Source organism: Osmia lignaria, chromosome 8, assembly GCF_051020975.1.
Source record: "Osmia lignaria lignaria isolate PbOS001 chromosome 8, iyOsmLign1, whole genome shotgun sequence".
Taxonomy (NCBI): domain Eukaryota; kingdom Metazoa; phylum Arthropoda; class Insecta; order Hymenoptera; family Megachilidae; genus Osmia; species Osmia lignaria.
The window spans coordinates 8,710,111-8,727,274 of record NC_135039.1 but is presented as its reverse complement, the minus strand read 5'-3'; the positions used below and the strand labels follow the sequence as shown (position 1 = coordinate 8,727,274).

The following is a 17,164-nucleotide window of genomic DNA, read 5'->3' as shown; positions in this document are numbered from 1 at the left end:
TTTAACTTAAAATCAACCCTAACTGAAATTGCGTCGCAGAAAAAACGTATGGCGCTGATACAAATGAAATTCAATACATATAACTAGTTGAGAATTTGAATTCGTTATTATTAAATTAATTTCGCCCCAAATGTTAAAATTTCGATAAAGTTAGCAATAACATAGAAATGTTTTAACTACATACTAAATAATGAAATATATAGTTTATCCTATCTTGCAGTAATTGTTTTTTTTTTTTTTTGGCATGCAGTTTTATTCATTTTTGTAACAGACATAAACTTTTATGTACAGAAATATGTTTTTTTAAGAAGCGTTATGGCTAGCAGAGATAGAGATCGTGGAAGGAAATACATAAGTGGGGCTGAAAAACTGAAAAGGAAGAAGCAGCGAGATGGTTATATTAAACAGCAAACAAACAATATTATGAAATACGTAATTGAAACTACTGGTCATTCAAGACAGCCAAACGAAGATGAAGAACATTTGGCAATGTATCAGATCCCTTTGGAAGAAGGAAAGCAACAATTGAATACATCCGTGAAGGAAGAACAAGAAGAAACCAACGAAACTGAAATGGACGAAAATAAAAACAATAGGACAACGAGCGATTGTGAAACTCATCGAGAAAAAGACATTGAAGATATGGAAATTGAAGAACAAAAAGAAGAAAACAGGAATTTCGACACTGAAGATCCTAGCACGTGGCCAATTGAAAGAACACAACAAACAGTAAATTTAATAGTTCAGCATGGTCCTGTACAAGTTAATCAATTTAACTTCCCTAAGAACAAAAATAAACGGAGTTTTTCTGCAACATATTTTACAAGAATACTGGCGAATGGGCAAAGGAAAGCACGAAGATGGCTAATTTATTCAAAATCTAAAGATAAGGTGTACTGTTTCGCCTGTAAATTATTTTCGATAACTGATGTTTCATTGGGGACAGATGGATTTTGCGATTGGTCTCATTTATCACAGCGAATCAAAATGCACGAACAATCTGCGGTACATTTACAAGCTATAAACAAGTGGCTTCAGACTGAACAAAATTTTCGCACTGGCAATCTAATTGATAAAGAGTTTGAAAAACTTTTAAAACTTGAAACGGCACGATGCGAACAAGTTTTCCAAAGAATAACTGCAATTATTTTATATTTGGCGCAACATAATTTAGCTTTCCGAGGAAGTTCCGATACTTTGGACACACCGCACAATGGTAATTTTTTGGGTTTAATACAGTTAGTTGCAAAATTTGATTCTGTTCTAAATGACCATTTAAACAGAACAGCCAAAAAAGGACATCATTATTTATCTCATTCAATTCAAAATGAATTAATAAGTGCAATGGCAAATAAAGTACAAAGAGTAATTATCGATGCAATAAAAAGGGCAAAATATTATTCCATTTTATTGGATTGTACACCAGATATGAACCATCAAGAACAACTATCGGTTGTCCTTCGTTATGTTAACATAACAGATGATGACGTTGATATCGAAGAACATTTTATCAAATTTGAAATAGTTCACGATACAACAGGAAAAGGACTATCCGAAACAATCATACTTATTCTGGATCAGTTGGGAATAAAAATATCTGACTGTCGCGGACAAGGATATGATAACGGTGCCAATATGAGGGGAATATATCAGGGAGTACAAGCAAATATATTACGTGAAAATCATAAAGCGTTTTATGTACCATGCGGTAGTCACAACTTGAATTTGTTACTGGGAGATATAGCAAAATCATCAACCCAAGCACTAAATTTTTTTGGTGTTTTACATAAGATTTATACGATATTTGTAGCATCAACATCGCGTTGGGATGTTTTAAAAAAACATGTTGAAAAAGTTACACCTAAACCATTATCAGAAACTAGGTGGGAATGCCGTTTTGATAGTGTAAGGGCTGTTCGCTTTCAAGTTCGCCAATTTCGAAATGCCTTGAACGAAATTGCCAACAATGCATCTGACAATAAATTAAAAATTGAGATTTTGTCTACAGTGCGAAAAATAAATGAGTTTGAATTTATTGCCAGTCTCATCATTTGGTACGAAATATTATCAAAAATTAATATCGTCAGCAAAGTATTGCAAAATCAAAAGATGCAAATAGATTTGGCCACGAAGCATCTAAAAGGTTTGAACGTATTCCTTGCGGAATACAGAAATGCAGGATTCAGTGAAGCCATGATCACAGCAAATGAAGTTGCAAAGGAACTAGACATAGCACCAGATTTCAAGTCATCATACAGGGGCAAAAAACGGAAATTATTTGATTACGAAGGACAGGATGAATCATCGACGATCAGCGACGAAGAATACTTCCGTATACATTATTTTTTTAAAATAATAGATACTGCATTAGTATCATTTAAAAGTAGATTTGAATTATATGCAAATCACCAGAATATTTTTGGTTTTCTATATATGAATGAGATTGCGAATTTAGATGACAAATATTTATTAAAATGTTGTCAAGATCTTCACTTACATTTGGAAGGAGATTTCGATGGAATTGAAATGTTTGAAGAGATTAAGATGTTTCGATCGATAACGCAAGCCAATTATTCGACTCTAGATGTGATGAAATACATTATAAAAAACAATCTTTCGGAAGCATACCCAAATTTATTAATTGTGTTACAATTAATGTTAACTACGCCAGTAACCGTGGCTTCAGCTGAACGTAGTTTCTCGCGGTTAAAACTAATTAAGAATTATCTTCGATCATCGATAAGCCAAGAGCGATTTACCGCTCTGGCTATTCTTTCAATAGAAAACGAAGTAACCAATTCAATCAATTTTGATGACGTAATAAAAGATTTTGCGGCGAAAAAGGCGAGGAAAATTATGTAATATTCATTGTAACATCCTTTGCAGTTATAATAAATAATTACTTATTGTGAAGTTTAAGTATAGGATTTGAATGTGTATTCTGGCCCTGCAAAATTTTGGAACCGGGCCCCGCAAAAGGTCACGCCGGCCCTGGTTACACGGATAGCAGGCCAGAACATTTTGAAAACCCAGTAGATTTTTGTTTCAATCAACTCGAATCCCTGAATTGTTCAGATTGCGCGGAAATTGTTGTGCTGAAATGTTCGTGGAGTCGACGACATTTGTGTTTCACACATTTCTCTGAGAGTTTTCATTATTGTGACCATTATATAAATTAGAATAGAATTGCACAGATGTATACAAAATTTATTTTTATTTACTTGCATATTTCTTTTACTTCAAACATATTTGGAATACACTATTAATATCAGCTATCGCTTCCTTAAAATAATAACTTTTTAAGCACTTTTTTCAGCACTTTTTAAAATTAAAAATCTAGTCCTTCTTGGGGGTACCAAAATCAGTTCTTTTTAGAACTAATAACATCAGCTCTTCTCAGGGCTACCATATTCTTCTAAACGTGGAGCAATTTTAAAGGAACAACCATTCCTATTTCAACAAACTACTGGCATTCCCCACGCCTGTCGTATTTGGGCCATTCCACGCAAAGTGATCACACTTTTTCCCGCATGGTCTTGGATTTTTGTTAAATTTTGTACGCTTGTAGAACCCAATGTACGAACAAAAAATCGATGCTCCATTCCTCGATATTGTTTAAACTTTCCGAGTTATAAGGACTGAAAATTTAGGGTCACTTTTTTTTCAAAAAATCATAACTCGGAAAGTATTATAGATATCGACATGCATGAACCAGCATTTTATAGGTAAAACTTCAAAGTTTAATAAAAAAATTACTACATGTGTCAACGCAATCTTCAAATTGTTGTAAATAATGTTTATAATTTTCAAACTTGAAAATAGCCCCAAGGGGGAGCACGAATCGGTCTGAAATTTTTTCTGTAGAATCTTTAAAGAGTTTTCTAAATATCCTGAAAATTTCATGATGGAACACGCAGAATTGCCGGAGTTATAAAATTTTATTGCTGCGTATGACCTGCCGGCGGACCATCGCGCGCCATCCGGTCCCCATGCGCCACTGCACTAGTCGGCGTTACTTTTCGGTCTATCCGCTTAATTTCCGCTTATTTACAAATTGGAGTAAATAATTGTTTATAATACATACTTTTTTCTTAATCTGGAGAGGAGATTTTAAAGATTTTGATGTGATAGGAGATTCACCAAGAGATTTAAGGGCACTATTTAACGACGATAACGAATATTCCCGATCTATTTCTTCTACAGAACTACAGGGTGATTCTTTCGCAACGCAACACAAAAGCCGTGCCACACAATGGGGAACCCCTGCTGTTCCGTTTCTTGTCTTCGTCTCAGCCATAAACACACACAAAACAGTTTTGGGTCCGGCTTTTGTATTGCGTTGCGAGAGAATCACCCTGTATCTGCATTTGTTCCCGAATTTGACGAATTGTTGCTTATTACTTGTTCTACATTACTTGGACCAACAACTGGCTTTTCAACTGTTGGAAAACAACCCGGCTCACTTACGTTTATGGTAGGAAGATTTGGACGATTTAATCTAGATGTTCGAATTACTCGCATTCTACACATGCAGCACAAATTTTCTCCTAATATTATATTCTGATATTTTTCACGAAACGCGATTGTAACTGAACGAAGATTTTTAGTTACATTTGAATGTCGAGGTAAACTAAATGGATTAGAACAATATCTTTGCGGCATTTTTGCTTTCCACCAGTACACAATTACAGTTTTAAACTAAGAAAAACAAGAAGCTGAAAAGTACACAGCATAGTTATGCACAACACTGAACGCTTAACTGAAACCGCTTGTCTTGTTGCTTTCCCAAATAAAACTGAACGGTGTTCTGGAAAAGTGAACCGTCAAAATCGGTTTGCCATACTTTTATTGTCTTTTAAGGGTTTGTAGACAAAAGTACCAAAAACGTGTCGATCTATTCCGTAGTGCTCCCCCTTGGGGTATAAACATTAATTTTAATGTTTATAAACAAATTTTAAATTATAAACATTATTTACAACAATTTGAAGATTGCGTTGACACATATAGTAATTTTTTTATTAAACTTTGAAGTTTTACCTATAAAATGCCGGTTCATGCATGTGGATATCTATAATGCTTTCCGAGTTATGATTTTTTGAAAAAAAAGTGACCCTAAATTTTCAGTCCTTATAACTTGGAAAGTTTAAACAATATCGAGGAACCGAGCATCGATTTTTTGTTCGTACATTGGGTTCTACCAGCCTACAAAATTTAACAAAAATCCAAGACCATGCGGGAAAAAGTGTGATCACTTTGCGTGGAATGGCCCATTTACCTCTTTTACGATGGGGATTGCCGGTACTTTTATTTGCCATGCTTACTCATGAAGCGATTAACAAACCATAGTGTAAATTAATTGAATAATATTACACAAATTTATATCAAAATGAAACGTAGACATCGCTATAGAGGGCCAGCAGAGTCGAGATGTGAGTACAATTTGCAACGTAATAATATTTACTATGACGGCGAACTTAAACATTCCAATTTATCCGCATTCTTTGTCAAGATGTATAGTTTACTTGTACAAATTTTTATGAAAATAGATCAACATTTTACCAAAAAAAATGACAAAAATAGATTATTTTTCAATATATTTTTTAAACAAATAAATTTATCAAAAAGGTGGCTACATAGAAAAATTTGCTGTTCAAAAACACACAAATTCCATTTGGAATTTTTCACCTACACCTAATAGTTCCTGGGATATTCAAGAAAATGTGTTTTACAACCCCAACTTTGGGGGCTATTTTCACCCCTTCAGCATGGACGATGGCCGAAAAAAAAAATACGTGTCAAATATTTTTTTGAATTCTATATCATACTCAAAGTGCATCAAAATCGGCGTGTGTCGATTGGGTAATGTCCCTTGTAAGTAGATATCAGGACAAGGCGTATGTTGAAACATGGAATCAGTTGAAAAGGGTTTTGAGAAATATAACAGGAACAATAGACTTAGAGTTGATATATGTAAGAGATGTTGACAAAGCGCCACTTATGAATTTTGTAGACTCAGATTGGGGAGGAGATGTACAAGATAGAAAATCGACTTCAGGATATCTAACTAAAGTGTTTGGAAATACTGTGCGTTGGGTGATCAGAAAGCAAAGAAGTGTGGCTTTGTCATCCACCGAAGCGGAGTTGGTAGCATTATGCTATGCGGTTCAAGAAGGAATGTGGATCAAAAGACTGTTGAAGGACCTAAATGTTATTGTTGATAGCATGACAATGTATGAAGACAATCAAGGATGCATTGCGTTGATAAGAAACCCAGAAAATAATAGAAGAGTGAAACATATAGACTTAAAATACAATTTTATACATGAAGAAGTCAAGAATAACACAATTAAGATTGAATATCTAAACTCAAAGAGACAACAAGCAGATATCCTGACTAAAGGACTACAAGTCAGCAATTTTGTGAATTAAGGAAAGAGATAGGATTGATATAACGAGAGAGGGATAAGATTCAAATGTATGCGGTTTTGTTTGGCGACGGAAGCCATTAAGAGAGGGTGTCATAGGGATAATGGCTCCCGTTTCTATATTGGTATGAGAGATGATGTTGGTAGGAGTGTATAATTTGGGAAGATACGAAAGAGAACCGGTATTTGTGAAAGAGAAACTTTTTGTAATATCTACTAAACTTATAATATATATAACTAAATAAATGTCCAAGTACATATATAAAGGGAGTAACAAATTATTTACGATCACGGCCATAAAACTAAACATAGTTACGACAATACTTAACAAAAAAACTTACTCCGAAATATAGGTCAATAATTGTCGCGTCGATAAAAGATCGACACAGAGCACGTAATAGGTAGAGACAGCAATAACGCGTAGAGAGAGATAGCAACTATGCGTAGACAGAGATAGCGATACGCGCGGAATCACGTACACGCGGGTCAAAGTCCAAACACTTCCGGTATCAAAAGTACGTGTAGAAAATACTGCTACGTCAGCAGATTTCTGGTATAAATAACGAGCGTGCCGCGCGGAGCTGTTTCACTTCGATTCTGATCGTAGTCCGACACGGGTCTATGGTACGATTATTACTTAGAATTCAGTAATATAGATTCTTTTGTCGGCAAGGCGGCAAAGGTTTCGCGTCGGACCCGGAGCGCTCGACTATGTACCGGTTCGCAGCGGTTCTCATACGTGTCAGGTTCGCAGCCAAGCCTAACGAGCGAGCGAAAGCAGAAGCTCCTTGGATGCGGCCTATCAGTGACGGCTAAGTTGCCCAGAAATCGTACTGCGGCCGAACGAGTTAGCTCCTATAGTGTCGGAACGGATCCTCGCCAATTTTCCGACAATCGATCAATCTATTTAAATAATATTATTTTATAAATTTAAGTTATAGTGTAACGAACCCCAATGAATTGGGACTCGAGGGACTCGAGGATTCTTGAAATAAATTATTCGAACAAAAAATTTATTGTGACAGAGTATCTTTAATCTGTGGATTTCTGATTTGTTTGTTTTTGTGTTTGTCGACGAACGCAGTTTACATTGAGACACTTTCGATGGATGACGACGTGAGAATTTTATGGGTATCTTCGGAAATACAATTACTTAGATTTATCAATGAGGTATTGAAAATGCGAATTGGATAGATAATATACACGGCGAGAAGCTATTGCAGCCCTGCTGGTATTACACAATTTTTTGGTGCCAGATTCTACTTATCTGATAAATCGAAGGCCTGTGATCAATGTTGGCCCTTCCGGTCTTCGTTCGTCTTCGATGACTTTTCTCTTGAATGGTCCTGGGATAGATTATTTGGCGGGGCGATCCGTGGCGGAAGAGAGCGATGAGTCGCTCTGCGCGGTAATATATGGGATTTCTCCCACCACAATAAGGTGTATGTGTCGACATGTCGGCACCTTGACGTCGGTAGGCGCGACATTTCAAATAGCACTTTACAATAGATTTAGAGTTTTGATAATCGTATCTAGAGTCGCGTTCACTAATTAATTTATTTTCCTTTGTATTTTATTTTAGGACGAATTATTTTGTAATTAATAATCTGAATTTTCTTTCATTGTATTTCATTTTAGCGCAAATGCGATTGTTATTTTCTAATCCAGGGCGTACTCACTGTACTCAATTAATATAATTATTTTCTTTTTGTATTTCAAAACAAGGCGCAACATTTGTACATACATTGATTAACTAACTCATTATATTACTTAATTCATTATATTTTTATATAATTCAAATAATTACTTACCTTTTTTTTTGTATATATTATAAACAAACACATTTCTTGAATAAACACATTATTTATTTTTGAGAAAGGAATTAACATTGGATTTTACTCCTTTACCGCGTGCCACCCGAACATATGATCCCTTCATTATAAACATACGAGTCGCCTTCTTGCAAGGGAACCGCTCTTCCTACGCGTCAGGTGCAGTAGCGTACTCGCGATAATAATTCCGGGACATTACACTTCGTCCTCTTTTCACTCGCTGTCCTTATTTATTATTTACGTTCGAGGCAGTCGACAAATTTCAAACAATGTAATGTAAGAAAATTACGAGAATACGAGGGATAGGATCGTATTGCACAATGTGGGCGTATTAAAACAACACTGGAACTCGGAGTTCGTAATAAGGCTTGTACTTTAATATTAACCAGCGATGTGGACACGTCCACGATCAAGACAAGAGTGACTTGTAGACCAAACGTTAACCGTGAGGACGCCTACGTCACCATGGCCCTTTTCCTACCGAGTTTATGACGCTTTGTCCTTACAGGGAAAACCCGTGACGTATTAACCGTGAAATACCGTTGCCGAGGTGTGCACGGTCCGCTCTAACAGTTGTATTTTTTAAATTTCTAACAGTAAGAACTACACGATATTCGTGAATCCATACGACGCAAATATGTGCGATCCTGGAATGTGCCCCACCAATTCTGTTACTCTCTTCCTTTAGAAGTCACAGATATTTGTTCAGTATTAATCGAAACGTGATACAGTAAATATCGGTAAGTACCAAATTACAAGTACCAATAATTTATATTTTATAAAAAATATATTACTTTAGTCCTCATTGGTTGGTGGTTTGGTTGGGTATAATTCTGAAAATCACTTGCCCCCGATTTTCTTTTTTTAAAACAGTACTCTCGCGTGTTTTCTATCCGCTGATTAGGAATATCATAGTGAATAAAAATTGCCGGCTATTTGGCTATTGTAAGGCGGCCGGCAGCGCTTTGGCGAAATAATAACAAATTCTTTATCAAACAATATTATTATTTGTAAATTCTTGTGGGAGCGACATGTGAAGAAATTAAACGTAGATCCGTTTATTCGATTACTTCCGAATATTAGGATTTGCTATTTTGTGGCAGTGCTGCTTCCGTTTGTGAGAAGCAGTTGTATTCATTGAGATAAACGTAAAAAATTATAATTTTTATTTAACCATGAAAATCAAGTAGTAGCCAAATTTCAGTATATTTGTTGAATATCGTATATTCAAAGCTTCGATGTAACCGTTAGCAGCTCGTCAACACAGTTCGACATCCTTGTCTTTACGCGATCCGACCCGCGTCCCGCAGGATTGTTTTTCATAATTCGATCTGAGAATTGACAACTTCTACATTACAGAACCGATATGAACCGATATGAAACATAATGACGATATTCGTAATCAGCGTATAAAAGACGTAACAATACCGAGTTCCAATAAAAAAATAAATTATGGGGTGATTGCTTTTCGGAACTTTATCTAGAAATTCAGAATATTTTTCATTAATTAATGAAAATTTTTTTTTCACAGAAAAAATGGACGAATCACCAATCAATTGTAAGTATAATTCCAACTTCAATGGAAAATGAATATACTGCATGGTTTAATTATAAACATGCATATAATATATATATATATATCTCCTCTTTTGTTTTCAGAAAATGCAATCATGGCTGCATTGACAATGCTGCAGCAGCAGCTGCAGCATATTACTGCTCGACAGGACGAGCAGCAGCAGCAGCAACAACCGGAGGCGGATGGCAAACCGAGGCGTAGTATCACAGATCTTTTCGAACAAATTATTAACCCATTTGCATCGTAAATAATACAAAAAATTAATTTCAAAATGTTTGAACTATATAACATTTTAAATTTTACATTACAGAAAGAGGAACAGCGGCAGGAACACGTCGCCGATACCCTGCCAAATGGCCACGTGGCGGGAGGGGCGGCGGCCCAAATAAATACTATGTATTTTTTCAATACATTTTTCATTCAAATCTAAATTTGATCAATATATTTTTTTTGGTTGACAGTTATTAGGTATCCAATAAAAATACAAAACATCCTTACGGTATCCTTCAAATACTCGTTCAACTGCTCGTTCCACTAAAATATGTGAAATAAAATAATTTTTAACAAAAAAAAAGCCGACCTCGAAATGCACTAAAAAGTATAAAATAATTTCTATTTCATTTATATCTGTATTCCACAGCTATTAATACAATTTACTTAATCGTTAAATAGGTGTTACGTTGCGCGTGCGACGGCGCAACGTAAAAAGGAAAGATAAAACTTGGAGGATATAGGTGGTTAAATTTCAATTAATTGGTTGGAATTCAACCCCCAATACCCACTTTCCTATTTTAGCGCGATGGTTGGTATCGCTGCCACCAGTCTCGAGCGTGTTTACGCTCTCGACAAATTAAAAGACGAAAGACAAAATTGATAAAATGTTAAAAGATTATAATTATTAGCCTTTCGTTGGGTTCGTTCAACGCTTGGTCCCGTACGGGACCCTCCTTGAATCTGAGTATGTTGGTAGTGTTACGTCCCGGCGGAAAATTTGAAATTTATCCGCCTTGCGTCCCTTATCAAGCCCTTTTGGGTTCCGAGAATTTCTCATGTAAGGGGCGTATAGGCGGGTGTTTCGGTTTTCCGCCAATCTTTTCATTCCTCCTGGATCTTGTACATTCTTGTCAAGCCTTTCGAGGTTACGAGAATTTCTCATGCAGGGATGTACAGGGAAGAGTTTGAGTTTAATTCTTTTCTATTTTTGACTTCCTCTATCGCTTTCTCTTCTTTACCTCCTCTACCCTGGAATCGTGTATCTTGTCAAGCTCTTTCGAGGGTTACGAGAATTTCTCATGCGAGGTACACGAGGAAAGGCCGTTTCTATTTTCTACTTTTCAATAGTTTACGTGACCCTCCTTGAAACTATCGTCGCCAGCCATTGTAATAAGAGACTAATACGCACAAAAACTCGGGTTAGCTCGAGTGAGAGAGAGAGAGAGCCGTATCAATAACACCAGCGCTACGCAGTTAGCCAGTGCTTCGCATTTCGGGAATTTCCCTTGGTAACTGCGTAGAAACGGGAAAATCGTAATAACTCTTTTGTTAGAAACCTCTTTCTCACTCTGTTGCACAAAGCGTCAGCCAGTCCAACAAGGATCATCGTTACCTGATTGTAATAATGGTATGAGAGAGTGGATGGATGAAACAAATTTAAACAATGAAAGTAAGAGTTGAGAACCCTTACGAAAGCGAACGTCGCGAACGTTCGACCGCCCTTCGAAAATCAAGGGACGTTCGAAGCAATAAACACTATTGTATCGAAATTCTAAGAACTGCCTAGCGATAACGGCAAATTTTGAACAAAGGAACGTTCTCGAAGGAACGTTCGCCAGATCTAGAATTGTTTAAAATTTATAAAATGCGAAATGCCGAATATATCGAGGCGATAGTTTTAATGCGCGATAGATTGCATAATTCGCCACGGCATTACAACCACCGTAAGCGCGTCATCCGCTTTTAAATATAAAATCATACTGTTTTATTGCAAATCGAGAATAAATAATTTTGATCATGATATACAGATGACAGTTTCCTATCAAACCCGATATTTCAATTTTAATCTATATTTCAATATCAAATCTCAAATTGCATTCCAGCTAAACTAATAGTTATATCTTGAATAAATGCCGTTAATTAATTATATGTATAAAGAGAAATACTGCGTAGTTTCTGAAAACCGTTGAAACTATCATGGCGACGAATGAGAAAAGGAAGGAACACCAAATAAAGGGGATGAAAGATCTTCGTCTAGCTCGCGCGTCTTAGCCAATCACCGGGCACGCGACACTTCCGAAAACGGGCTACGATTCGCCAAACCGTCCCCTCCAAGGACGATGTTCGCGCGACGGGCCCTTCGGCCATCGATCGCGCACGAAATTTGTCACTCTTGATCGATCAATCGTAAGTACGTGATCGGGAGCCCGTGTGTCCGAGAGACAGAGTTATTTGGAAGTTCGCGATATTTTCTCTGCGGTAAAGTCCTCCGCGTAGCGAGGCAGAGTGCCGTGCGAGTTAAAATAATCGGAATTCTGGATAAGGACTCATAGACGCGCACGTAAAATCTTCTCTCTCCCTAAATTTCTATCTTTTCTTTCTGATTTTAAATCGTTTGCTCGTGTAGTAATTTCGTATTAACTTCACTCCGCGTAAATCATATATTGATCGTTTTCGTAATAAATTGTAATTAATCGTAAATCGTTATTCGTTTGTCTCTCGTCGACGTACTCGTCCGTTTTAATTCATTTCCGCCGCGACAAGTGCAGTGATCAACGTCTTACCGTTTCTTTGGTGTTCCAGATCATCAGGCGAATACAGAGAAATTAGATAACGAATATTAATAATCTTGTTTCGCATTATACAGCGTAACGGTAAGTCGTTTCAATTACGTTTTTCGATCACGACGTTCATTGATTGGCAAAACGGGCGATCTGGTCCAGCCCTTCAGGGTTACGAGAATTCCTCAGGTCAGATCGTTCCACCGTACGAGGTATCGATATCATTCAATATTAAATATTATTTTCCGTTTATTACAATTTCGAAATCCAGTTTCTTTCCATCATCTAAAGGCCACCTTAGTCCAGCTCCTTCGGGAGTTACGAGAATTTCTCAGGCTAAGGTGTACCGCGGGCGGAAACCGGCGGTTTTACAGCTAAATATAGGAAGTGAAATTGTAATAATCGAGTCACGCGACCGGTACTCTAGTCTAATGTTTCAAATGTGATATCAGAGCGTTTTATATTCATATATATATACCTTGTTAACTAATCTTAAGCATCTTTACACTTGTTCACCTTTTTGCAGAACTGGTAATTTTCAATTTAACGAAATTTCTAAATTATTGAACTCACACTTTTGGCTATTATCTGATTTTCATTCACGATTAAACCAGTTTCATTTAGTTAAACAGTTTCCATTTATTTCGAACACACCTCACACGTTTCAGTTAAAACACGCCTACCAACATACCCAGATTCAAGGAGGGTCCCGTATGGGACTAAGCGTTGAACGAACCCAACGAAAGGCTAATACTTATAATCTTTTAACATCTTATCAATTTTGTCTTTCGTCTTTTAATTTGTCGAGAGCGTTAACACGCTCGAGACTGGTGGCAGCGATACCAACCATCGCGCTAAAATAGGGAAGCAGGAATTAGGGGTTGAATTCCAACCAATTAACTGGAATTTAACTACCTATATTTCCAAGTGTTATCTTTCCTTTTTACGTTGCGCCGTCGCACGCGCGTGTCACGTGGAAAGTTCACAGGTTTTTAAATGAATGGCACTTTTAAAGGTTTAGCACTTTATTTTTATAATATGATCCCGACTGACTGCGCTTATGTCCGGTAAGGTCTTTTATAATGTCGTTGGTGGTGGAGAAGGGGCCGATGATTGACAAGGTGGGATGTCCGTGAGAACGCGTCTTATCGAATACTTAAGTAGGTGGTCGCAATATGATGTTTAGGTGTCCGGTCGTGAGGAGTTCAATTGTTCGAATATCGATCGTTTAGGCGGGTGGCCGTAACACGATGTTTGTCCGATCGTGGGAAGAATTCGATTAACGTACGTTTAGGCGGCTCGTCGTAACATTCCCCCCTCCTTAGATTTGTTTTGGTCTCACAAAACGTACAATTTTCCGGGCTGGTTGAATATGAACGATGTTTTCTTCTATTGCAGGTAGCAAATCTTTGGTTGATGAGCTGGTACGTTCGTCGTAGATTGGCGCTGATGTTGTTGGTGGGAGTGTAGTATTTTGTTGTTCTTGATTTGCAGTCGCAGTGGGACAACAGATATTAAAAATAAATGTGGATGGTATACATCGAGAAAGTAGTTTACATTTGTATAGTGTATAAATTGTGATTACGGCTATAGATATGTATCCCATAATTTGTAATACAGAGTATGCTATTTCTTTTAGGTTTTTGATTCGGTGTTCGATTTGAATTTGATCTATTTGGTTGTTGATCTGTCCTAAAGTTGTTCGGTATTGGTTGAAATTTGGAGAACCTTTGGAGTAAAATCAATGTTTTTTTCTAATAGTTTTAGATCACTTTGTGAAATGTTAAAAGAGAACTCTTTGAATTTAGTTTCATAAGTAACTTCTTGGGTGGTGCCTCCAATTTTCATTACATTGTTTTCATAGGTTATTATACAAGGTTCATCGCTTTTAATTAAACTAGGGGTTTGTATAGTTCGTGTTTCATGTCTATCACAGAGAATGTCTAGTGTTAATGGTTTATTTGGTATTAATATATAAACATTTGGTTGTTCAAGAGGTATAAATGTAGCGTCTATAATTTTGAATACGGAGAATGGGCACGTGTTAATTTTGTTTTTGTTGTTAACTAACTCAATTTGACAATCTTGTGTTCCTAATTTACTATGCGTGGGTTGATTAAGTTTACAAAGATGAATTAAAGGCGTCCTTTTACAGAATTTTTGAATATATCTATAGTCAGTAGGAATATATTGTTCTTGCGTAGTAAATATAATTTCATGTTCGATTACTGGAGCCACAAAAATTTTGTCTCTCTTTGAGGGAATTGGATAAATTTTAGTGACTTTCCACTCTGTATCATCCAAAATAGGAGTTGTTATTGTATATACAATTTTTCCATTGTTGATCCAAAGTTTTAAATTACTAATATCAAGTAGGGTTTGAAAATTTTCGAGAGTTGGTTGAATATGATTATAAAGAAAGTGGGTTTTAATGATTTTATCAAATGTTTCCAAAAATTGTTGTGGCTTTACAACCTGTGGATTGATTATTCCTTGTTTACCTAGTATAATCGTGTTGATTAGTTCATCGAGATTTACATGTAGTTCGGAAAGGACAAATTCTGTGTGTATAATTAAAGAGCTGATTATTTCTTCGTTTTGTACATTGTCTTGGAGTTCGTCAAGTTTTATTTGAATTTGATGGATAGATTGAATATGAGAATCGTCTAATACTTGTTTAATAAGGGCTGATTGATTAGAAACGATGATTTTTAATTTCTTATTCGAGTCAAATAGTTTGTCCATGTTTTCGTTAATTATCGTTAAGTCGTTTTCATCTAGAGTACCGAAAAGAGATTTGGATACTGAACCAACTATATTTAATAAACCACGTCTATGAATAATTCTTAACGTTAATTTCAATTGAGCAATCATTTTTTTTATTGTTACGAGTTCCTTTACTAAGTTTTGAATTTCTATTTTGTACGCGCATTTATTACAATGTTTTGATAGACCTTCTAACGATTCTGCAATAACATCGGGTTGTTTTAGTAGGTAGTGTGGATTAATAATAATAGATATAGATACTTGATTAGTATATAAGTAACAATTGTCGATGTGTTCTAAAAATACTGTCGAATTATTTAAAGGTTCAGTATGTAATTTACAGTAGATTGTTCCAATGAAGTAGAACAAGAGGGTAAGGGTCGTCGGCCTGAAATAAAAAGTTTTAATCGATTACCATGTACCTTTAATTGTCGATTCTCCGACGGAAAATGAATAGTATACGTTGGAGGAGAGGCCTGTATTATTTCTGCAGGTCCTAACCATTCATGATCGAGTTTATTTCGTTTATGATCGTTATGTAGAAGAACTCGATCACCTATTTTGAATATAGTCTGTAATTTTATAATTTTTCTGTCTTGATCCCGTTTATAGCGAGCTTTGTTTTTATTCAGTGTTTTTATTGCCTCAGAAATGTACGTGTCGTGTCGTCTCTTCCAAAGTTTAAATAACTGTTCTTTTGTCATCGAAGGAGTTGCAGAAATTGTTGAGGGTAGATTAGCTTTGTGTCCGAATGTTAGTTCAAAAGGTGTATAACCTGTCGATTCGTGAACTGAGGTATTATAACCCATACAAATAAGTTTAAGATTTTCGTCCCAATCGTTTTGTCTTTCGGCTGTACATGTACGAATTAAGTCTTTTATCGTTGCGTGTGTTCTTTCAAGTGAACCGTTAGATTGTGGATGGAAGGAGGTCGTTTTAACATGTTGGATTTTAAATGCCTGTTCAAACGTTTCCATAAGCTTACAAACAAAATTCGTTCCTTGATCAGTTAAAATTTGTCTAGGTGCAGAAAATATGTATACATAATGATCCAATAATTCTGGGATAATTGTAGTGGCTTGCTGATTTTTGAGGGGAACGAGGACTAGGTATTTTGTTAATTGATCTTGGATTGATAGGATAAATTGATTTCCTCTTTTTGTTTTTGTTAATGGGCCGAAAATATCCATGGCGATTTTAGTATTAGGTTCTATAGGTGTATCGGTTATGATAGCTTCTTCCTTTTGCCTAATTCTAACTAGTTTTTCATGTTGACAGGTTTCGCAATTTTTTATAAATTCTGTAACGTCTGCTTCTAAGTTGGGCCAGTGAAATTGTTCTTGAATTCGTTTTACAGTACGATTAATACCTAAGTGTCCTACTATTTCATTATGATTTTCCTTCAGGATTGTTTCTTTTTCTTCCAGGGTGTAATCCCGCGGAGGTTCTGAACCGAATATAATTTTTATGTTTCTAAATTTTGTACTAAGAAATCGTATCATCATTTGAATGTAAACCTTTTCTAGTGGTGTTATTTTCTCGTCTCCTATTCCTATTGGGAAAGTAATTTTATGTCTATTGTCGTTAATTAGTTCAGCTAATTTATTTATCCATGTTTGTTCGTCGTAGTCACCTAGTATTTCCTTTGTTAGTTGGTAGAAGTGTGGTCGATTAATTTTTTGTGTTAATGGTGCAGGTGTTATGTCTATTTTCCAATTTTCATATTCGTTAAAATAGTCAGGATTTGGGGAAAATTCAGTTGGGACTTCTTCCGTTTCTTCTGGAGATGAT

The 17,164-nt window shown here is 36.0% G+C and overlaps 1 protein-coding gene across 1 annotated transcript; it reads left to right on the top strand.

Moving 5' to 3' along the window:
* Positions 1 to 248: 248 nt before the first annotated feature.
* LOC143305611 (zinc finger MYM-type protein 1-like) lies at positions 249 to 6,429 on the top strand. The gene is made up of 2 exons (XM_076689797.1): positions 249 to 2,383; positions 6,011 to 6,429. The coding sequence occupies exons 1-2, from the start codon at positions 316 to 318 to the stop codon at positions 6,427 to 6,429; spliced, it is 2,487 nt and encodes an 828-aa protein (XP_076545912.1). The 5' UTR covers positions 249 to 315.
* The last annotated feature ends 10,735 nt before the right edge of the window (positions 6,430 to 17,164 follow it).

What these genes read in the sequence shown, in the direction of transcription:
- LOC143305611 (XM_076689797.1), top strand. Translation starts at nt 316, where the DNA reads ATGGCTAGCAGAGATAGAGATCGTGGAAGGAAATACATAAGTGGGGCT. An exon ending in TGCATTAGTATCATTTAAAA is followed by an intron (nt 2,384 to 6,010) that starts GTAGATTTGAAT and finishes TGAATTTTGTAG; the next exon opens with ACTCAGATTGGGGAGGAGAT.